Here is a 21,283-nt window from a genome sequence, read left to right as displayed (position 1 = left end):
TGCTAGGGTCTTGCAGGTGTTGTTTGTAGACGGTTCGGGAAGTTTCTTGGCAAGCGTATCTGTTCTCTTGTATATATTGCTTTCGTTCGGGTTAGTGATCTATCGTGCAGTCCATTTGTAATGAAACCTGTTATTTGTAGGATCGGACAGGAGTCACTCATCGAATCTGGCATTACACTCGTCACATAGAGCACCCCATCATGAGCCAAACCTCTTTAAGCCTTCTTCCTTTCTCTCAGGCCTCCTTCCGCTTCACTTGCCACTTCCTCCTGTGCTTTGTCCAGGACCATTTCCGGCACCTCCAACTCCGTAGGACTCTGACCTGTTCCAGGCAGTACTAGCGGACTGTTGGCCAGAGCGTCGCCCGTGTCTGTCAGGTAGTGATCGCGATCTCCATCACCATCAGCGTCGAAATCGCCCTGCGCATCAGTATATGATGGTGAGGGTGGCGATGGCGGCGCGGTCGAGGAGACTGATGTGGTGCTGCCGGTGGCCGACGCGAGTTCCATCTCCTTTCGAAGGCGTTCGAGTTCGCGCTCGAATCTACGAAAGACTCCAGTATTAGTAATGGTCTTCCTTGAACAGAGAGGTACGACGCACTTTCTGCCGAACACTTCAACATAGAAGCTCGCTCCATTCCACACAGACACCGCAAAGATGGTGATAATAAAGACACTGCTAGCTCGAGGACTATGAATATACAGCGCAGCAGGGGGCGTCATGAATATGATGCTGTAAACTGTAGGGGTTCGTAATATCAGCAACTAATCGATCAAAGATTTAGTTTGGGCACTTACTGAGCTGGCCAAAGATGAACCATTGCTCTCTGTGGTCGGGTCTAATACCTTGCAGTGCCTTTCCGATAGGTCCACGCTTGTCATTGAGCATGCTGCGAAAGGCGTCAGGACGAGCCAGGTCACGGATAGATTTGGCGTACTAGTGGAAACTGTTCTCTCGCTGTCCTGACTCGATCTTCGACTTTCGATCAACCGAAATGAACTGATGTCGGAAACCATTGGTCAATTGAGCACTACGAGAAGGGACCGTTACGACTTACTTTGTAGTACGAGGCTTGCCATAGAATATCTGCCACAGCTTGTCAGGACAGTGGACGATCAAGCAAACGTCGGATACACTTACAAGGTACCGCTGCGAGAAGGATCATCGTATACCAATTATATTCGTTGACTTGACTCAATCCGGGATATCTCTGCTCAGCATTAGGATAGATATGCCTATACAGCAACAAAGTCAGTTGTCATAGCTCAACGGGATCCGGTCAAGGGCAACATGCCTAATGATAGTCAACACTATAGGTGGGTAAATGTGGATGAACATGCTCGTGACCTTGTCCATCGAGTGGAAGACGAGCGAGTTACGCCATGTGATGATTGCGCTCGCAAGCGGGCCTAGAGAAAGAAAATATGTCAATCAGCTATACTGAATTCACCGACCGGGAGGACTGGGAGGCACATCCTAGCTTACCTAGTGTAAGGAGATAGCAGCAGATGAAGAGGACGGTGGAGGACGGGAAAACCCATATCCATAATAGGTCTAAAGCGTTGACAAAGTAGCACAGACTATTGGAGATCCGTTAGTGTACGTCTCTCCGCCCAGTTGTTGCCGTGCGAGAACGACTTACTCTGCGATAGTTTCGTCAGCCTAAGTCATCTCAAACCAAGAGAGAGAAGAAGCTCACCAAAGAGGAAATAATGCCATGCTTTGCGCTTATACGTATACGCCCTCAAAGGGAGATAGAATGCACTCTGAACAGTATAGGCAAAAGGCATCCACTCGGGAGCCATACCATACAATAGACAAGTGAATGCGAGCGACATGACACCGAAGAAGAACGCTAGGATGGAAGTTAGCTATCACCGCGAGCATCGAGAGGCAAGCAGCTAGCTCACAAGTCTTCTCTTTCGTCCTGACCACTTGAGCTGATCTCCAAGTCCCTGATAAATGTGTGACTCTTGCCGCGAGCTATGTGAACTTCAGCATGAGCTTGATCCCGAGAGGTAAACCTCGCAGGGTTTAATAATAAGTTCGGCTTTCGCAACCCACCTTGACTTTGATCCTCTCCACCTCTCTCTCCACTTCCTTCCTATACTTCTCCGCTCTCCTCTCAGCGCTTTCTCTCGCCCCACTATCTGTCCTCGACCTCCCTCCGCTCAATCCTGCTTCTCTCTTATAACCCACATCATCCTCCACAAGTAGTATCCCACCGCCTGCAGGAGTACGCAGACCTTTGGGAAGAAGTTCGACAGCTCGTGATTTCAATTTGTGAGATTGGGCTTTGAGCTTTCGACCGTAGAGGTCAAGACGTGAGTCGAAAAATGTTTCGATGACGTCTAGAGGAACATGGTAAGATGATTAGCATTAGCTTTATCCTAATTCCCACAATGTCCCACTTCCTTACACACGACTCGGTGAGTAAGGTGAGAGGTGATGCCACTCACCGAGCAAGGTGAATGCTCCAGCCCATTCTTCCCCGTATCTCTCAAGGTTCGTCATTGTCATAAAATTCCCAAATGACGAGTTTCGTGAAATGTCAGGTCGCGAACGGGACGACGACGGTGGTCGGCTCGGTGGTGATGACTCCACCATGGTGTCAGGTATAATGTGTGTATCAAACAGTCGTCCAACAAGCAACAGATAGCGCTTCTCAATGAGGATTGGAACGGTCAGCGCCTAGACACGCTTGGTGGATGTTTGGATGTTTGAAAGAGATGTGAAGTGATGAGGAATGAGCAATGAGCAATGTGAAACGTGGTGCAAGATATGAATTGTTAGAATTCACCATGACGCAATGTCGCCGCTCGCCGTCCCTTGTTTGGCTCTACAGGTTCATAGGCTAAATCGTCACCAAGGGTGATACAACACACCCAACGTACAATCAACATACATGCATGCTACTATGATACATACATCCGCATCTCTTGTTTTGTTAATTGCTCATGTTGCTCATGCAGATCGCACCTCAAAGCCAATCAAGGCAAGACACGCGTTACAACGCCCAACACTTTGGTTTTCGCCTCTCTCAACAAGATCAATTGCCCTTCTTTCAAGAACTCCGAATGGCTAATGAACTCGAAAACAACTTTTGACCGGTCACCCGTTCTGATGAGGCCTGAGGGGTGATCGAGCGATATGATCTTGACAGTTTGCTAGAGTGTAGAACTTAGCGCTGCGTCAAACGACATGATCTCCGACTCACTCGTATAGCACCACAATGCATCATGGCTTGATATTTCGGTTGGATCGTCGAAGCGTGGTGCAGGACCATGACCATCCCTTCGAACCGTCTTACAGCTGAGGGAAAGATCAGCATCAACCTGGTAGTGCTCGATACTGCCCAACTTACCCTTTGGCGGATTGTCGGTCTTCTCCATTAAGACCATTCCCTTCCGCACTTGCGTCCTTCGTATCCGCTTGAGAGCGAAGCTGCCGGACATGTCAGCTCATGCGCAACCTCTACATGACATTGCTTACGATACGCTCTGTCCCGCCTCGCCGCTGTTCACTGATGCCCTCTTCCGTTGGATGGTCTTCACAGCTGTGGGCATGAACTGTCCTACCGAGTCGGGGCCCAGCAGCACCGGATCATTCGCTGTGGCCTCCATCAGCATGATGGACATGCTTACGCCTCTAGGGCGCAACTCACCGTGTATGGTCCCAGCAGTAATCACACCGCTCTGCATCAACAACGAGGTCAGATTGGAATTCATACAAGCAAACAAAAGACCCACCACAACAGTCCCCACAAACGGCACAGAGAAGACATCGCTAATCTGGAACTCAAACGGTGCGTCAACCACATACTTGTCATCCATCTGCGAGGACGGCAAGCAGTTGAGGAAAGTCCGCAGCATCGGCAGGTTGTGGCCGGTAACGTTGGAGACCATGAAGATAGGACATAATCTGGGTTATTCTCAGCATGTCAGCTTCGAGCTACCAGAATTGTGTGCACAGCATCGACACAACTTACCTTCCCGCAGACCCTAGGGGTTGGCCTAGATACCTCGCACAGTCAACCGCCTCCTGAGCTGTGTTGACAAAGACGGGTATCCGCCTGCATCCGGGACTCTTCAGTACTTTGGTGAGCATGTTGACGGTCTGCTCGAGAATGTTCGGTGGTGTCATGTCGATCTGGGTATCATGTCAGCGGAGTGCTTTTTTCACAGACTTGGTTAAACATACCTTTGTCACACACACTGCTATTGGGACGTTGAGTGCGAGAGCCACACCGAGATGTTCCTATACGTGTGGTGTCAATATGACAATGTGATCGCGTATGTACCTGAATACTCACTTTTGACATTCCGATCAACCCTGCATTCCCTCCAACCATCAACATGACATAATCCGGTGCACATCCACTGAGACCGTAAAGTGTGGTCTTGAAGTATCTGTAAAGCCGAAGAGATGTATGAGCTTGACCATAAACAACATTCGCATTGTGCAAGCTCACCTCTCATGTCCAGCTAGATCGATAAAGCTGACCACCTTGGCTGCTCGTTTACAGATATCCTCCCAGCCCAATTTCTCACGCTTTGCGACTGCAAGCGGGTGGCCGTGAGGATCTGCAGGGTCCACAGCGTGGGATGCCGGAATGACAGGTTGGCCGGTGGGAGAGAATCCAAGAATCTAGCAGATCAGATATCAGCTGGTCGACCATTTGGGATCTGGCAGCTACTTGTACTCACCTCGCCACCAACCGAGCTAGTACGGCCGGTCTCGATTTCGTGCGGATGTCGAAACAGCGCTACTCGGGCCTGCAGGCAGATGCATCAAAACCACGACTCAAATGCCCTAGCAGTCAACCAGCGACGTGAACTCACCTTGCCTCGTCCATCGTCCAAACCTCCTCTCGTCAGAACACCCAACGTCGTGCTCTTCCCAGCATCGACGTTTCCCACGACAGCCACTCTGACCTCCATGATCTCCTCCACGCCTCTCGGTGTCAGTCTGACTAACCAACATCCATAAGACGTGCCCTCCTCGTCCACTCGGTACATCTCGTTTAGTTCAGCTTTGAGAGCTTGACAAGCGTCTTTTAAACGGCCGATCGCAGTGTCGAGCTCTTTGACGTCAAGGACTTTGCCAACTGTAGGAAGGGGATCGACGGGAGGGACCGGGGGGTTGTATTTGTGTATTGGAGAAGGGTGAGCACCGAGTGATATCAGATGTTCGCCATGACCTTTCAGTAAGGATGTTGCTAATCTTGACTGTAATTCATCAACGCTGCCTGTCACGATGAGTTCCTAACGACGAGGGTGAACGTACAGATCAGCAACCTTCTCTCGTACACGACGTGTGATTGCTAAAAGTGATGCCAGCGGCTCGACTCACCTCGATCGAAACCTCTTTCACCTCCTCTACCTCCTCTTTCACCTTGACCTCCAAAACCGGATCCTTCTTGCCTAACGGGATCTTACCATGATGTCTCGCCAGTTCCGCGGCAGCATGAAGCTCTCTCGCTTCTTTGATCGCTTGCTTCTGCTTCTCGTGGGAGATCGCCTCGATCTCGGCTTGAAATGATTTGAGCGTAGTCATATTGATTTAGTCGATCAAATCACAGAGAAGTGGAGGTGGATGGGTGGCAAAGTATCTATCGAATCGGTTGATCAAGGAGTTGCCAGCCGGCTTCAGGGCAGATTATATGCTGTGATGCAGTTGGGACAGCCAGTAGATGTAGTTCAAGGCACAAGAGATTCGAGTCAATCTGTCGTCTTGATCTGATCGAGTTGTGAAAGCAATTCCGAGTCGATTGTAGTTGTCTGTCCACACAAAGGAGATTGCATGCTCGCGTCGGTAATGATAGGAATCCCTCTGGGACAAGTGGCGGTGGGGCCCCACCATTGGTAGCTACCACCTGTATCGTTCTTTGAGGTTGACTTCCATGACAGGTGCCTGGAAGCATGCATGTATACAATGAGCTGAGATAATGAGCAGCAATATCTTCTTCGCACAATGGCGTCATTGAGACGTGCATACCTCCATCATGCATCCCAACGTCCGAAAACATACCTCCTCCTTTTGCCAAAAAAGCCAAAAAGGTAGATACGACTTGAGCAGGGTTCGAACCTGCGCGACTTTCGTCATGAGATATGCTTACGTGTTAATACGATTCAAGTCTCACCCCTTAACCACTCGGAGCATCAAGTCTCCAAATCACGTGAATCGCCCCATTCATATACCTGTTGGTGAACATTTCCCCCTTTCCCGTTTTCCATTGCCGTCGTTGCCTGTACCTTGCTAATTTGACAAAGGGGCGTGTTGTTGCTTATTGTCCGTGCAGTACATGTACAAATCGTTGGTAATGCTGACGGTGACTGGAGGTGGGAAGTTGTACCAAACTCTCTACCTTCTTCGCTGAACGTGACAGATGTCAGTGCCACTCTGCACTCGTTTGACACACTTGGCACAGTCGGGAACGTCTGCACCACGGATCTTTGCATACTAGTACACATTCTTCCACACAATTACCTTCTAGTACAAGCATTGCGGTACGACTCCTTCTGCATGAAGCAAAGCCGCGATCACAATCACGCCGTGCCCGCCCAAGTCAGATTCTGTTATGGCCCCGCCACAAATAGTCAATCGACGACTAATCTCTCGAAGTTGTGAGGATGGGGAAAGGTAGACTTACCTCTGGATGCGCGGAATACATCCAATAACTCTTGTACTTTGGTCCCAGAACGAACTGTACAAATCGCTGCGGTCAATTCCTGTTCATCGCCCAGAATCAAGTGGTTACTCACTGGGATTAGGACTCTTCGGACCAGAAAGGGAAGTGGGATGAGCTGTTTGCAGAGCTCCATATTGCAAGCCGCTACAGAGGTAAGAATCACGCATCAGTTGGCCGAAGCGCTTCGACAGGCAAAGGGCTTGGGTTGGAACTGGAACTTAGGCTGCGACTGACCCAGAGGAGGCTCGATAGGACCGAAGATGGTACTCACTGATTGCTGAACACAAAAACCAGGCCGGACCATAGGCTTTCAATCTCGCCTCTACACCTTTATTGATCTGGATCATCCCATCTTTCCCGATCCTCTCCATCAATTCAGGTTTCAAAGTCTCGATCTCCGCTCCTAGATGCTTTGCGAGAGGCATGATGAATCCATCGATATGACGACGAAAAGCGGCCGCATCGAAGGGTTTATCAAAGTCTAGATCGGGGTATTCGGATAGATCGATGGTAGCTTTGAACTCGTCGGTGGGTTCTGGTACGGGTGATGGAATGGTCGTGAGGAGACTTCGTTGATGTCGGACGTATAGCCACGTTGCGTCTAAAGCTTTGTCAAACGTGTGATGCTCTTCGACGTTTCGAAGCCACAGATCCTGTTCCATCGGAATTCAGCCGACAAACACCGGCCTGCTGTGGTAAGATAGTTAAACTTACTTCGCCAGTCTTCTCGGTGAACGCTGGGAACAGGAATTCCTCTGTGAAATGGTCAGCGACGGACACCATTACATGACACGACCCGGGGGTGCTCATATCGGGTACTCACCTTCCATGCCATGATGTTTGTACACTTGGAAGAAACACGCCTCGGCATAACCAAGATAATTCAACAGGTCGTTCTGCTCAGAAGCCCATGTGGCGTACTACGCAGGCGGTGAGAACGACAGGACTTGAGAAGCGACAAAAGCACGACATACGAGGTAAGTCCTCTCTATCATCTCGAGTAACACTAGATGGACCGTAGGCATTTCCCATTGCCACCTGTCCTGCCAGGCAGTCTAAGAACACACCGACACTCAGCCATTCTGTGCATCGATACTGCAGTGAAGATAATAACTCACAGGCATAGGACCGGCTGCCATCTTTTGGAGATAGGAGATCACATCCTTGTACCCATCACTGAGGAAGGGTGAGCTCTCTGGATGAGTTGGAAGCGGATGAGGTTGAATTGCCATTGTGATGTTAGTTCCAGTACAGGTGAGCGATTCTTCAAGAGGGGGAAATGCTATCAGTTATAGCTGTTCACTTATATACACCTTTTGGAAAGATACGACTTCGTCATCCCGGTTGTTCTGGTAAGGAGATGCAAATCCAGCCCCAGCCCTGCCCGCACCGCTCACGATCTATAGCCGAGTGGCCGTTTCGTCAAAGTTAGTCTCAGCAGTGAGCAGCTTCCCAAGGGACATGTTTGAGAAAGTCAACATGTCTCGACTCTTCGGCGTTCTCGCTATCAACTCATAGGACTAAGATTCGTAAGTCAAGCTTGGCAAAGGCGATTCACATCCACAGAACAAAAGAAGAACAGAAACACATCATTTTCATCGTCCAAACCGGTATGCTCGGCGAATTCAATCTTCCTGTAGTGCAAGGCACGCAAATGGGATCTGACATAGTCGTATGGTTACCAAGATCTTGCGATACCAAGAGTACGTAATGCTGATTTCCCTTCTAGAAAGCCAATCATCAACTGCATCGCGGCAATAATGTCCAAAGCGATGCTGATCTACGCCTCCCGCTCGTCCAGCGAGATGTCAAACACTCTCACACTCCTGTCGTCGCTACAACTTGCCAAGCTCATTTTTCCATCTGCGTTTCTTCTCCACGCAAGTCGATTAACGTCATCCACATGCGAGGCACTGCCAGCACGACGAAGAATCAGCACTTATTACCTTATCGTTATGGTGTTCGGTCGTGCAAAACATACCTCTGGTCGATTGTTGACAGCGGTCGTGTTTCTACGACGTCCGATTTCGCCGATACCGAGTGTATCGAGATAGTTCCACTCTCTGTCCCGATGGCGAGCAGTAGCTGCTCCGCCGCGTTGGCTTCACCCATTGATATTACGTCAATAGCTGTTGCTGCTTCGGTCAGCTTGATTGTGGCGGCAGCACTCCATTGCGAGCCGTCTGCAACAGCCGCTCGCCACAGCTTGACCTGTTACGAACAAGTTGATTAGCCTCACGGCCAAAGATTGTAGCAGGCAATATGACTGGACTCACTGTTTTATCTCTGGATGCAGTAGCGAACATGTCTCCACTGTCACCCGCCCAACAACAGTCCAGAACCATCCTAGCATGTGCTTTCTCTTCCCCAGCCAGAAATTCATATCCCCCTCCACTGTCTTTCTTTCCAAACAATCTCCATCCTCTATCCCTCGAACTGGTTAATATTCGTTGATCATCCTTGCTGAAACATATTCTGGTGATCGTCAAACTGTGTCCACTGAGGGGCTCTCCCACCAGCTCCCAATTACTGGTCGAGACCACCCGAACCACGGCATGCTCGGCGTTTGTAGCTTTACTAGCTGTGGCGATGACATCGCCAGCGTGAGATGACGCGACGCAGACAAGCTCGTAGCCGTGACCGTAGACCTTTTCGACTTCAGGCCACAGTGTCGATGTCGCCAGTTCTTCTTCAGTAGGTAGGGTCGTAAGGGTGTGAGAGATGGAGATGATGGCTTCATTCTGGCCTTGCTTCTCGACTGCGTCTCCTGCGACTGGTGCTAAGTGTTGAAAAGTGTCAGCTTGGAAAGCCGAAGTGGGAATTGGCAGCTTACCTTTCTGCAAAGCCCTGTTGGACAGCCCTAAAGGCGGAACAGTAGCACCCTTCGGTCGACTAGACCCCTCTGCAACATCTTCTCTCTTGGTCACACCCAAAGTGGCCAGACTCTGAACGAAGCCTTCCGGGGCATCGAACACTCGTGCAACCTTCTCATCGGCACTGCTAACGAACCGAAGTGGAGTGATGAAGGAGACGTCCGTCATGTCGTATCCGTGAATCTGAGGACGCGCGATTTCGGCCCAAGTAGATTTGGACGATGATGGAAGAGAACATTCGGCGTGTATCCGGGATGTTTGGTCGGATCTGCACAACATATCAGAACAGTGATTTCCCTGGTGGAACAAGCGAAATATTTACTCACGCAACGGAAAGGAGATACTCCCCTCTGTGATCCCAAGTCACGCTTTGAACCGGTCCGAAATGACCATTCAGACCTTTCTTCACTTCCCAAACACCATCCTCCTCTGCCCACATCTCCCAACCACCATTCCATCCTCCTGCCATGACGCTTCTTCCGTCCTTGCCCCATATAGCCCCGTAGAATGATAGTCCTCGACCGCCAATAGCGCCAAATCTGTGTTCTGGGACCCAGATACCATCCGTTGACGTTGAGGTTTCTGAAGGAGCCCAGATGATCAAGGAGTTGTCGCTCGCGGAAGATAGAAGAATAGGTGCAGGGGTGTGAGGAGACCAGTGCACGTTGGTAAGACCAGATTCGTGGCCTACAAGGAGAGCTTCGAGGGTGATGTTATAGCGTAAAGATCTGGTAGCAGGTTATCGATTAGCAAGATGTTCCCGAACTCTTAGGAGGACGTGAAGCTCACCTTTCTCCATCCTGGACAGAGATGACGTGCGCCTTGGTAGAGATCTGTACATTGCCACCTGCTTCGCCCGCTAATTTCCTTTCGAACTCATCAAGCAGATCCAACCCTTCTGCCTTTCCCTCGTCCTCCTGAACCACTGCTTCCGCCTCGACAGGCGAAACACGCCATAGTCGGATGAAATTATCTTGAGATCCAGAAGCGAGCAGCAAGTCGGTGTTGGACGAAGAGGAAGAAGCGGAAGGGTATGAGGTGAAGGAGAGACATCGGATCCAATCTTCGTGACCCTCCAAAGATAGGGAATGGTGGAATAGGCCATCTCGTAATGTGTACATCTGGATTCGACGGTCCGTGCAGCCCAAGGCGAGAATCGGTGCTGTGAAACCGAGATTTAGTCTTCAGCTAGATGAGGGAGGCTACGATACTCACCAGATGACCCAGGAAGATAGCCAACTTCCAGGTCTAACGGTAATTTCCCTTTTAAATCGATCTTCTGGATCTCCTCCACCTTCTCTCCAATTTTCCAGAGTCTCACAATACCATCTGAGCCTCCAGTGAAGATCTTGTCACCCATGAACCCGTCCCCCTTCCCTGCTACTACACCAATAGCAGAGATCGAAGCTCCCTTGTGTGCTTCCCAACTGACTTCACATTCCCAGCTGACCTCTCCGTCGGTGCTCTTCCACACCCTCACCTCTCCGACAGCATCCCCGCTGACGATTCTATTATCCGAAAGAAGTTTGAGACTCGTCACTTGTCCTTTGTGACCTGGAAGTGTGGCGCGGATGTACGGTGCTGAAGTTGACTGAGTAGACCAAAGAGCAACGAACTTTCCAGCTCCGAAAGCAAGTGTACCGGTCGAGGTGGAAGCTGCGCTGGACGAGGCCCGATTGGAGCCTATGGATATGTAGGCGGGTTCCACTCGCATTGTGTGTTGCTGCAATGTAATTTTGGGTTGCTAGAGATCGTGAACGCAACAAACTGTATAACGATCAATACTCACGATGTATGTCTCTATTGATTGCAGGTGGACGGACATTGGACATGGACTTTTGTCTGGTTGGACTGAAATATCAAGTCACGTGGTTGTAAAGGGATACACACTGCCACAGAACGTGGGCAGGAGATGGTGGAGTCAACACCATACAGTGGATAGTGGTGGACAGTCTTTCGCTTCCATGCATAAATCGTCCCAGAGGCAAATCGCTCTTATGCATGCAGGAGGCAGTGACATTGCTGCTGCCAGACCAGGATGAAGCTGTATGTATTATGCATTGAGGGTGACGTTGCGCATCGACTCGAGTTAGCTTTGAACGGGCTTTGATTGGGTCGGCGTTTTTCCGTTTTCAGGGGGAAGAGGTGGGGGCAATGGGATCACCAGACACAGACACACACACTCACAGTTTACACTTTACAACTCAACTCGAAGATCTCAATTCACATCTCTTTTCTCCACCTCCACGTCCGATTCCTCCTCTTTAGGGTCACCAACGTCTTTGAACCTATCTCATCTCTCTGATCAGCTTACCACCTCCAACAACAAAGATGCAAGTCACTTCACTCTTGAGATACTCTGGAGTTTGCCCCTTTTTGGGTCACGCCACAGCTGGATCGCTCCGAAATCTCGCATCGACCACGACCAACCACAATGTCTCGTCTCTCACCGCCAAGGCGATGACTTGTCCCATGATGGGTCCCAAGCTCGCCGGTATGGCCGCTGCTAGGTCATATGCTAGTGTTGCTGGCTCCAGGGAGGTCGAAGAGATGCACAAGGTGAGTTTTAGAGGCGATTTTAAGCGCGGGAAACTGTCGATCCGCCGCTCTACAATCAGAAAAATATCCCGATCTCACGCTGAAATGATTTCCGATTCATAGAAAAAGAATGTGCCCTTCAACCCCGCTAGTGCCGAGGCAGCCAAGTGCCCCCACGCCAAGGCTGCTCAGGACGTCGCAACCAAGGCTCAGCGCGATGCAAAGGCCAGTGGTGTCTTTGACTATCAAAACTTTTACGAAACTGAGTTGGAGAAGAAGCACAAGGATAAGTGAGTGATTGCATTTCACCGATCGCATTTTGCACCTCTCTAACAAGCTGCCTGCAGATCCTACCGGTACTTCAACAATATCAACCGACTCGCCGCCAAGTTCCCAGTCGCCCACACATCGAGCACCAAGGATGAGGTAGACGTTTGGTGTTCGAACGATTATCTCGGTATGAGCAAGAACCCAGTCGTACTCAAGACGATGAAGTGAGTCGCATGCTCCATGTTTGACGATGTCGCGCTGCATGCTGACACACGTTCAGACGTACACTCGATCGGTACGGAGCCGGTGCTGGTGGTACTCGAAACATCGCTGGTAATGGTGCCTTACACCTGTCTTTGGAAGACGAGCTCGCCTCACTTCATCGCAAGCAAGCAGCTCTGGTATTCTCATCATGCTACGTCGCGAACGACGCCTGTCTTGCCACGATCGGCGCTAAATTACCCGGTTGCGTCATCTTCTCCGATTCCAGTAACCACGCTTCGATGATCCAAGGTATTCGACACTCTGGTGCAAAGAAGGTCATCTTCAAGCATAATGACATGGCCGATCTCGAAGCTAAGCTACAGGCCCTCCCTAAGGAGACACCCAAGATCATCGCTTTCGAGAGTGTCTATTCCATGTGTGGAAGTGTCGCCCCGATCGAGACAATCTGCGATCTTGCCGACAAATACGGTGCGATCACCTTCCTTGATGAAGTTCACGCCGTCGGAATGTACGGTCCTAACGGTGCCGGTGTTGCTGAGCACCTCGACTACGAAGAGCACATCGCCACCAAGGAGTCCTCTGACCCTGTTAAGGGCAGCGTGATGGACCGAATCGACATCATCACCGGTACTCTCGGAAAGGCTTACGGTGTTGTTGGTGGATACATTGCTGGATCGTCCGATCTCGTCGATGTCGTTCGATCTTACGCCCCTGGATTTATCTTTACAACCTCTCTCCCCCCAGCCGTTGTTGCTGGTGCCCAAGCTTCAATCGCCTACCAACGAGAGTTCATGGGTGACCGTCGACTTCAGCAACTCAATACTCGAGAGGTCAAGCGACAGTTGAACGAGCTCGACATCCCAGTCGTTCCCAACCCTAGTCACATCATCCCTGTGCTTGTTGGCGATGCTGCCCTTGCCAAGGAGGCTTCCGACATGTTGCTCGCCAAGCACAAGATTTACGTTCAGTCGATCAACTACCCTACCGTTGCCGTCGGTGAAGAGCGACTCCGAATCACCCCTACTCCCGGTCACACCACTGAGCAGATTGCCCATCTCGTTAGCTCGATTGATGCGGTGTTCAACAAGCTTAACCTAAAGCGTATCAAGGACTGGAAGGCGGCTGGTGGTCGTGTAGGTGTGGGAATGGAGAATGCACCCAAGGTGGAGCCGGTCTGGAAAGACCAACATCTTGGTTTGGAGGATGGTTCCGCCCCAACCATGCTGGCAGGCGGTGCCCAGGGTGTTGTGAGGGATGAGGCCGTCGAGGTGGCCCAGAAGAGGTTGACTCATCTTCTTGGAGCCGAAGCCGGACCTGCTCTGAGCATCTCCGCTTAAGGACAATATACGTCCTAGTAGCAAGTAGGGTATCTCAGTTTCATTGCACTGTCCTTCTATACTGCAATGCATCTTGATTGCCTGCTTGTGCTGTTGTCGTGTGAAATCGAGTTGCATTCTCTGACTGTTTTTGAGTTTAGTCTATTCAGCGTTAGTGGCATAATAATTACTATGACGACTGTGTGGAGATTACGCCATGATAACAAGTTGCTCCGTCCTCAATCACTGCCTCCACCTCGTACCGTCCACACCACCTAAGTCCAAGCCAAAGACGTGCGTGCGTGCGTGCGTGCGTTTATTCGTTTGTTCATCCATCTTCCATGTTCATATTTACGTTCGTTGCTTCATCCAATCAACAACAATAGCACGTTCCACTCAATCAATTAGTAAACACAAAGTACAGCCCATCCGAGACAACATGGCGCCCCCTCTCGTGACTATCTATGTGAGTATATCTCCCCGTTCTTCTTACGGCCACCGAGATGGGTGTTGGCCGTCATAGCGATCGAAAGCTGACTTTGTCGCACAATGAGTAGGTGACGAGTCTCACCTCTGCTCCGAAAGTAAGAAAGTACATCGAGTTGCTCAGAAGGTGAGTGCGAAAACACTACTCCGGGTCTCTTCTTATCACCGGTGGAACTGAGTACCGGTCGGAGCGCTGAGCTGATGATTGTTCCCATGTACAGCTCATTGCGAGCCCTCGAAATTCGATATGAGGTATGCTGCTTACTCTACGAAATTGATGCTATGAGCTGATTCGGCGACCGCTTGTAGGAGTACGATCTCGTCATGGACGAAGAAGCGAAGAAGAGATGGCAGAGATCCAAGCCACCAGGCGTAGTTGTGGGATTACCAGGATACTTGGTCGGCGGGGAATGGGTCGGCGTGCGTATCCTTACTACCCACCATTCTCATAGCCTGAACTTCCGCTGATTGGTGTTTACACGTCGTGCAGACAATGGAAGATTTTGAAGACGCTGTCGAGACTCAGACTCTTGAGACATTCCTCAAACAAGACCTCGACCTTTCCGCTCCTGCGTCTACTCAGCCGTCCAGTTCCACTTCAGACGACAAGAGCTCCAGCGCCGGCGCCGGAGCCGGTTCTGCCCCGCAACGAAGTATGCAAGACGTGGAGTTGGAAAAGTTGATGAACGAAATGACGGATAAAGACCTCGATCAACTGATTGCGGATCTTGACGTCAGTGCCAACAAAAACCCACAACCCAAATCCAAGTCCGAGTCCACTACAGGTTCCGGATCCAGAGTAGGAGCCGAATCCATACCAGGTAGTGGCGCGGGTATCGGTAAAGGTCTCGATGATACCTTGTCCGGTTCTGTCGACCCAACTTTCGGAACTCGAGTCGGCGCAGGTGCAGGTGGAAGCGGGATGGGAGGTAAAGGTGAAGATACAGGTTCGGAACTTGTCAAAGCTGCTTTGAACGGATCGAGCGATGCCGGTTATGTCAAAGAGAAGGAAGGGACGTTGGTCGAACAAGTCAGGGAGAAGGTCGGTCCGGCTATAGCGGAAGATACGGCGAACAAGAAGTTGAAGGGGGACGATGACAAGGAGGACTTGGTCAAGGGATTAAATGAAGACAAGGAGGACGAGGACGAGGAGACAAGGGCCACAGGGAGAAAGTCTGATAAGAGAGGGGATGAAAAATCGAAAGGAGGGAAAACAGAAGACGACATACCCGATGTCAAAGAGACCGAGAAAGAGCTCTTGGATCAGAATATCAAAGAAACAGCTCTCGAGGAGAAAGAAGATCGAGACATCTTGGAAGCGGAAAAGGTAGAAGCTCAAACTCATTTGTCCGACGAGAAGGAGCAGAAGGAGGAGGCTCAAAGTCAGCTGTTCAACGAAAAGGAGAAGGAGGAAGAATCAAAGTCGACGACTACCACCACTACAAAGGTAGACGAGGGATTCTCCGATGTGAGACAGAGTGAGAAAGGCTTGTTGGACGACTTGAAGAACGAGACACAGTTGGAAGATAAGGAGGAGAAGGAGATTGAAGCGGCTGTTGAGCAGTAATCTGTCTACCAAGACCCGGTTGATTGAGAGACCGGTTAGAAACGGATTCAGTATAAGGATATTTCGGTCTGTGAATATGAATGTATATGTTGTCACTTGCACGCACATGCGACTCCTGACACCACGACATCGTCGACTATTCCGAGATACATGCTTCAGGTATGACGAAATGCGAGATCGTATATGCACAACTCTATAATACTTTACATACAGAATTTGGATGACTCTCATCCTTCCCCATGCTCCGTGATCTACGAGGTCACCACTCACAGCATCCTCAACCTCATGCCCTCTCCCTCCGGCTCGTCTTCATCTGCGACTCCCATCGCTCGCTGCGCTTCTCTCTCCTCTTCCCAATCAATCCCTTCGCCTCTTTCCATAACTCGGGTGTAGTACTTTCGAGCCGACTCGCTCAATCCCTCTGGAAGAACAGGTGGTGTTCTGGTCTCGGTAGCCTCTTGCCCTTCGGCCTGATCAGACTGTTGAAGCTCTCCGACGATCACTCGCATAGCTCTCTCTCTCCGTCGAATCGCTCTTGCGCGAATCGATTCCCATTCCGGGATCAGAGTAACGAACCACAATATCACAGGCAAGAGAAGCTGGGTCTGCCATCGCGGTGGTCGTTGACGTGCCGGTTGGGCAAGAGCGGTCGGCGATCGGATGTCCGTCGGAGGAAGTCGTAGTTGGGCAGAATCCACATCTAGGTGGAAATGAGGTATCAAAGTCGTCAATAGTGCGTTGGATGATTGTCTAGGTCGACGAGCAAAAGCCTGAGCTTGCGCTTGGACTTGCGCTTGAGCAGCTTGAGCTGGGAGGTTGACACTGTCAGGCGCAGCGGCTCCGCCACCAGCATTCGCTTCGGGAGGTACAACAGTCGGTGTTGGGTTTCTCGCTCTCACTTCCCTTCGATGTCTTGCAATTTGTCCGGCCGTCTCGGCAAGCCACCATCCCCCCGCCATAGCAGCGATGATCCAGAACCTTGTATCTGACCACTTCATACCCCTCGTCAACATCCATATCATCGCAGTCACCCGGAGCGCCGAGAAAAACATGGTCGACAAAACGGAAAATGGGATGGTAGGGATAGTGAGTCGGAAGGTCCGACGGTAGATCACTCTACGCGGATGTAGTGCTTGCGTAGGAGTCGGGAGTTGCGCGGCAGCGGTAGTTTGCATCACATTGGCTTGAGCTTCGGACTGAGCAAGGACGTGGTTGAGCATCGGGAGGAGAGTAGTAATCCGAAGGTATAGGAGCAAATGGGACAGTTGCGACGGAGTCTGATCTCTCAGCCTGGGCAGTTGAAGGGAATAAGTGATCCCGCTGAGAACGATTAGTCAATACCTTTTCTCTTCAACACCTCAGAAAACTCACTCCAGTTCCACTTCTGCTTTCTCGCCATCCTCCTTCTCAGTCCAATTGCGGCCCAGCCCAGTTGCCCACAACACCTTTAGTTCCTTCTCCACACCTTCCCTTCCGCCCAGCTTCGCCCATACCTCTTTCAATCCCTCTTCCTCATCACCTTCGAACGCTCCTTCCCAGTCCTCCCAGCCCTCCTCTCGAGCATTCCTCTCATCCGCATAGGTTCGGACAACGGACATGATCGCTTCTCTCGCTTCATGCATTGGTATGGTAGGTTTCGGCACCACATCGTCCCATTTCAAAGGCTCGTTGCCGAGGGATACGAGGAGGTGGTGACGAGCAGTGAAGAGGAGATAGTGGATTGTGTCATACAGAGCAAGTGTGTTGATGGATACCGATGATGAAGATGAAGATGAGCTAGAACTAGCCGCAGCTGTCGGCAGAGATTGGGCGGGAGGAGCTTGGGTCGAGGGAACAGCTGATTCCATGGGATTTGTAAAGCGAGGTAGAGGTGTCATGTAGCCCACCCGACGAGCGACCAAATGAAATATGTAAACATGGGTAGGGTCGACAATCTGAGCAACTTCTGTCAGTCTGTGTCCTGTCACTTTACTTCACGGTCCGTTAATCACTCACTTTACCAACCACGTCACCCAACCTCTCTTGATCTCTTACGATCCTACCATGGTACACCAATCTCATACCTCCTCTTTCCCAATTTCCTGCACCTTCCAAAGTACCATTTGCCAGATCGTCCTTCAACTCCTCGACGGTTTTCCATCTTGTCACGGTCCACCCTTCCTTTCTTCTCTGGGACGAGCCATCGGTCTCTCCGAACGGGGTATGTATACTGATCTTTATCGTCGATAAGGATGCGGACGTATCGGTGTCTGTCTCGAGCCTGGAATAAGAATGTCGGGGAGATTGACGATGTCGTAGTTCAGGTCTTTCGGCAGTTGGTGTAGGAACCGGTTGAGGATGATGTCGGAAAGTCGTGGTTAGTGATGGTGAAGTAGGCGGAAGGGGAGAGGAATCGCCTGTATGAGGCAAAGGTTGTGCGTCGCTTTGCATAGTGGACTAAAGCCTCCAGGGCTGTACAAGATCAGCTCGCGATCGATCTGTTCTATGAGCGTGTCTGGGTTGTCTATCTATTACTTGATGTCAATAAGATTGTCGATTGAAATGTCTATCGTTCTTCTGGTTGTATGACGTGGAGGAGTGAAGTGAACGAGTAAGTAAGCCTAACAACTCTCTCTCTCTCGCCACCGCCACCGACGACGGAATCAAATTCACAATTCTACCCAATCAAGCAATTTGTCAGGTATACTTCAACTTGTAAACAAACATCTCGCGTGTTACTTTACCTCGCAACAAAGATTGACGTTTGTGTGATCAATCTTGCATCTCTCATCCACCTCAAAGATCGATATACAACGCGAAATAGTAGAGTCTAGGAAGACAATTACGATGCAGTCAGAGCAGAGCGCTGCGACTGTACAAACTGCTGGAGCAAGTGCCGTGTCCTCACATGATAATGCTGGGTCAGTCTGATACTGTCAAATGTTGGCTGAGCTTAGCTGACACCATCAACATAACAGGCCAGATGGAGACTCCTCTACCCTTTTGACTGCCGAGCTATCAACCATCAACAGCCAGTTGATCACTCATGGGTGGGCGAAGCGACCGTTGAGGCTGCAAGCGTTAAGCGAGAAAGACTATAACGAGGTGGTTGGTGTGCTCTTTGAATTATTGGGCGCTAGTGTGGTATGTACATTTCCGAAAACAAATAGTTACTTACACGGGCTCATATACTAATCATACATTTTACAGAGCAATCTGAATACACTTGATACTCTGGCTGGGCGACATCGAACCTTGCAGTACGAATGCGAACGGCTCCAGAAGACCAATGTCAATCTGAAATCAACAACAGTCAAACTCGAGTCAGATACAGCTGGGTGGAAAGCGCGATGCACAGAAGTGGAAAGAAGATTGCATCTGGAAGAAGCGAAGACAAAAGAGCTGCGGGAGGAAGTGGGCAGAGGAAGGAAAGCCTTGGAGGGGGTCAGAGTAGCCGCAGGGGTAAGTTGTAACCGGACGGATATGTAATCAGATCGAGAGAAAGCTAATATGCATGCTTGATCGCTCAGCACGAGAACAAGAAGATACAGATGAAGATGGACAAGTCGTTGGCACAACTCGCCAAGATCAGCAACGATCAGACTATTATGGCAAAGCCTCAAGGATTGATGTTGCTAAACCCTATCCCTTCTGGAGGCATACAACCAGTAGCAGTAAGTGGCGCCATCTACCTGACTCCACGATTAGAAGCTGAATTATGTCTCCAGGCTACTCAATCTCCACTTCTCGAACAAACGCTCAGAGACCTTTCGGACATCCGGGAAAGTCTGCAGGAAGAAACAGAAGCTTTCAGACATGTTGTGGTGTCGACAGGAAATGGCCTTCGGGAGGCTCTCGCTGCGGCGCAAGGACAGGATGTACGTCCTCAACATGTTCGTGAACTGGGGTATGAATACTGATGTTCCCCCTAGGCTCCTCCTCGTCTCATGCATTCGCAATTTTTCTCGACCGTCAATGTGTCCACCCGTCAACTCGGTTCATCTCACACGAACACCTATCATTCCGCCTCGTCGACATCACATCCTTCACTCGCCAATGCGAGATTACAATCTCTCATCGCTGAAGTCCGAGCGAAGATCACCGAAGGCGTACCAAAGGTTGTCGCTGGAGCAACCAACGAGACTCATCAGCCCACTCCGGAAGAGGTCGAAGAGCAGAAAAGAGTGGAGAGGGAACAGGAGAAACGACAGAGAGATCTTGAGGACAGGGTGAAAGATTTGGAGGTCGAGGTCATCTGTGCGCAGGCTAGAGAAGAAGAGGCGAAGAAACTGGTCGAGGAGATGTCGAGGCTGCAAATGGAACAGAGGTGAGCTCAACATCTCGTATACAACTAAAAAGATGAGCTGATCACTCGGAACAGAATGTCCCGAGCTGCCGAGCTCGAAGAGGAGGTCGATGACAATGTTGTGCAGCACACTCTCCATAAGCAGAGGAAAGCGTTTGAAGATGAAAGGAGAAGGCTGGCCGAGGAAACAGTGAGGCTGAGTCACGAGCAACAGAGATTCGAGGTGGGTGTCAAGCAGCTCTGTTCAGCACAAATGAATGCTGATGTATACGGCTCAGGCTGAACGGCAGACATTCCTGGAAGAAAGACGAAGAGCAGACGAGGCAGCCGTACTTGCATTCATACCACCGACCCCTCCGGACGCGAACCTCATCTCCCGTCCAGCATCCGAAGACGACCATTCTTCAAACGAGCCAGGGCCATCAAATCTGGCTTGGCACAAGCATCTACCTCACTCTCCATCGCCTCTCTCGCCATTGCAGCCACCAAAGGCACGAACACCCAAACATCACACCGCTGGCGGAAGACGGAAGAGCATGAAGACCCCGCTATCCCGCTTGGTCTTGGAGAAAGCTGTCCGTCAAAAAGGCAGAGAAGGTGGGGCTGTCCATGAGAAGGAGCGTCCGAGTGCTGGAAGTGTTCTAGGTGCGGAAGGCGGAAGACGCACGAATGCAGCTTCGCCTAGTAAAAAGGGTAAAGAAAGGGTAGATGGACTCAAGACCTCAACATTGAGCAAGAGCAGATCGTCAGGGGGTAGCGCGACTTCTTCATTGTCCTCGAGTAAGGGAGCTACACCGGCACCATCAGGCGCATTACGAGCTACGACAACTACAGGTATGAGATCATCCACTTCGTCGGCGTTGGGGGCTTCGCAAAGAAAGGTGGATTTGAGTAAAGCGGATGGATTAGGGCCAAAAGCAGCCGCCAAAGGTGCTAGGATCTGGAGATAGAGACTGGAACACGTTTGAAGATGTATTATTGTAATGCTTTCATACGGGGTTGTGCGAGAATGCCAGCGTGGTAGTATTAGAG

At 50.5% G+C, this 21,283-nt stretch overlaps 8 protein-coding genes across 8 annotated transcripts; 3 read left to right on the top strand and 5 right to left on the bottom strand.

Moving 5' to 3' along the window:
• Window positions 1-215: 215 nt before the first annotated feature.
• CI109_100586 (uncharacterized protein) lies at window positions 216-2,607 on the bottom strand (the record flags this gene model as incomplete). Its single annotated transcript, XM_032004652.2, has 12 exons — window positions 216-543; window positions 601-739; window positions 798-889; window positions 938-999; window positions 1,058-1,086; window positions 1,141-1,235; window positions 1,295-1,409; window positions 1,486-1,554; window positions 1,700-1,855; window positions 1,911-1,983; window positions 2,065-2,351; window positions 2,460-2,607. 12 exons carry the CDS (start codon window positions 2,605-2,607, stop codon window positions 216-218), a joined length of 1,593 nt encoding a protein of 530 aa, XP_031861130.2.
• A 383-nt stretch (window positions 2,608-2,990) lies between these two features.
• CI109_100585 (uncharacterized protein) lies at window positions 2,991-5,556 on the bottom strand (the record flags this gene model as incomplete). Its single annotated transcript, XM_032004654.1, has 13 exons — window positions 2,991-3,167; window positions 3,218-3,312; window positions 3,365-3,444; window positions 3,493-3,610; window positions 3,665-3,695; window positions 3,750-3,921; window positions 3,989-4,149; window positions 4,201-4,257; window positions 4,313-4,409; window positions 4,472-4,647; window positions 4,707-4,775; window positions 4,842-5,264; window positions 5,353-5,556. 13 exons carry the CDS (start codon window positions 5,554-5,556, stop codon window positions 2,991-2,993), a joined length of 1,860 nt encoding a protein of 619 aa, XP_031861132.1.
• A 1,054-nt stretch (window positions 5,557-6,610) lies between these two features.
• On the bottom strand, window positions 6,611-7,923 carry CI109_100584 (uncharacterized protein; the record flags this gene model as incomplete). Its single annotated transcript, XM_065966814.1, has 7 exons — window positions 6,611-6,706; window positions 6,765-6,835; window positions 6,963-7,344; window positions 7,406-7,446; window positions 7,515-7,611; window positions 7,666-7,746; window positions 7,810-7,923. 7 exons carry the CDS (start codon window positions 7,921-7,923, stop codon window positions 6,611-6,613), a joined length of 882 nt encoding a protein of 293 aa, XP_065822886.1.
• A 548-nt stretch (window positions 7,924-8,471) lies between these two features.
• On the bottom strand, window positions 8,472-11,278 carry CI109_100583 (uncharacterized protein; the record flags this gene model as incomplete). Its single annotated transcript, XM_032004656.1, has 7 exons — window positions 8,472-8,604; window positions 8,673-8,902; window positions 8,968-9,470; window positions 9,525-9,832; window positions 9,891-10,292; window positions 10,354-10,726; window positions 10,780-11,278. The coding sequence occupies 7 exons, from the start codon at window positions 11,276-11,278 to the stop codon at window positions 8,472-8,474; spliced, it is 2,448 nt and encodes an 815-aa protein (XP_031861134.1).
• A 617-nt stretch (window positions 11,279-11,895) lies between these two features.
• CI109_100582 (5-aminolevulinic acid synthase) lies at window positions 11,896-13,934 on the top strand (the record flags this gene model as incomplete). Its single annotated transcript, XM_032004657.1, has 4 exons — window positions 11,896-12,123; window positions 12,226-12,392; window positions 12,450-12,596; window positions 12,653-13,934. 4 exons carry the CDS (start codon window positions 11,896-11,898, stop codon window positions 13,932-13,934), a joined length of 1,824 nt encoding a protein of 607 aa, XP_031861135.1.
• Window positions 13,935-14,352: 418 nt separating this feature from the next.
• Window positions 14,353-15,966, top strand: CI109_100581 (uncharacterized protein; the record flags this gene model as incomplete). Its single annotated transcript, XM_032004658.1, has 5 exons — window positions 14,353-14,379; window positions 14,471-14,526; window positions 14,621-14,651; window positions 14,709-14,819; window positions 14,890-15,966. 5 exons carry the CDS (start codon window positions 14,353-14,355, stop codon window positions 15,964-15,966), a joined length of 1,302 nt encoding a protein of 433 aa, XP_031861136.1.
• Window positions 15,967-16,232: 266 nt separating this feature from the next.
• On the bottom strand, window positions 16,233-18,396 carry CI109_100580 (uncharacterized protein; the record flags this gene model as incomplete). The annotated part of the gene is made up of 3 exons (XM_032004659.1): window positions 16,233-17,286; window positions 17,338-17,900; window positions 17,962-18,396. 3 exons carry the CDS (start codon window positions 18,394-18,396, stop codon window positions 16,233-16,235), a joined length of 2,052 nt encoding a protein of 683 aa, XP_031861137.1.
• Window positions 18,397-18,792: 396 nt separating this feature from the next.
• On the top strand, window positions 18,793-21,201 carry CI109_100579 (uncharacterized protein; the record flags this gene model as incomplete). Its single annotated transcript, XM_032004660.1, has 8 exons — window positions 18,793-18,866; window positions 18,924-19,089; window positions 19,156-19,407; window positions 19,476-19,619; window positions 19,674-19,823; window positions 19,878-20,272; window positions 20,327-20,474; window positions 20,530-21,201. The coding sequence occupies 8 exons, from the start codon at window positions 18,793-18,795 to the stop codon at window positions 21,199-21,201; spliced, it is 2,001 nt and encodes a 666-aa protein (XP_031861138.1).
• Between the last annotated feature and the right edge of the window lie 82 nt (window positions 21,202-21,283).

Source organism: Kwoniella shandongensis, chromosome 1 (assembly GCF_008629635.2).
Source record: "Kwoniella shandongensis chromosome 1, complete sequence".
NCBI lineage: Eukaryota > Fungi > Basidiomycota > Tremellomycetes > Tremellales > Cryptococcaceae > Kwoniella > Kwoniella shandongensis.
This window is presented reverse-complemented; position numbering and strand designations above follow the sequence as displayed.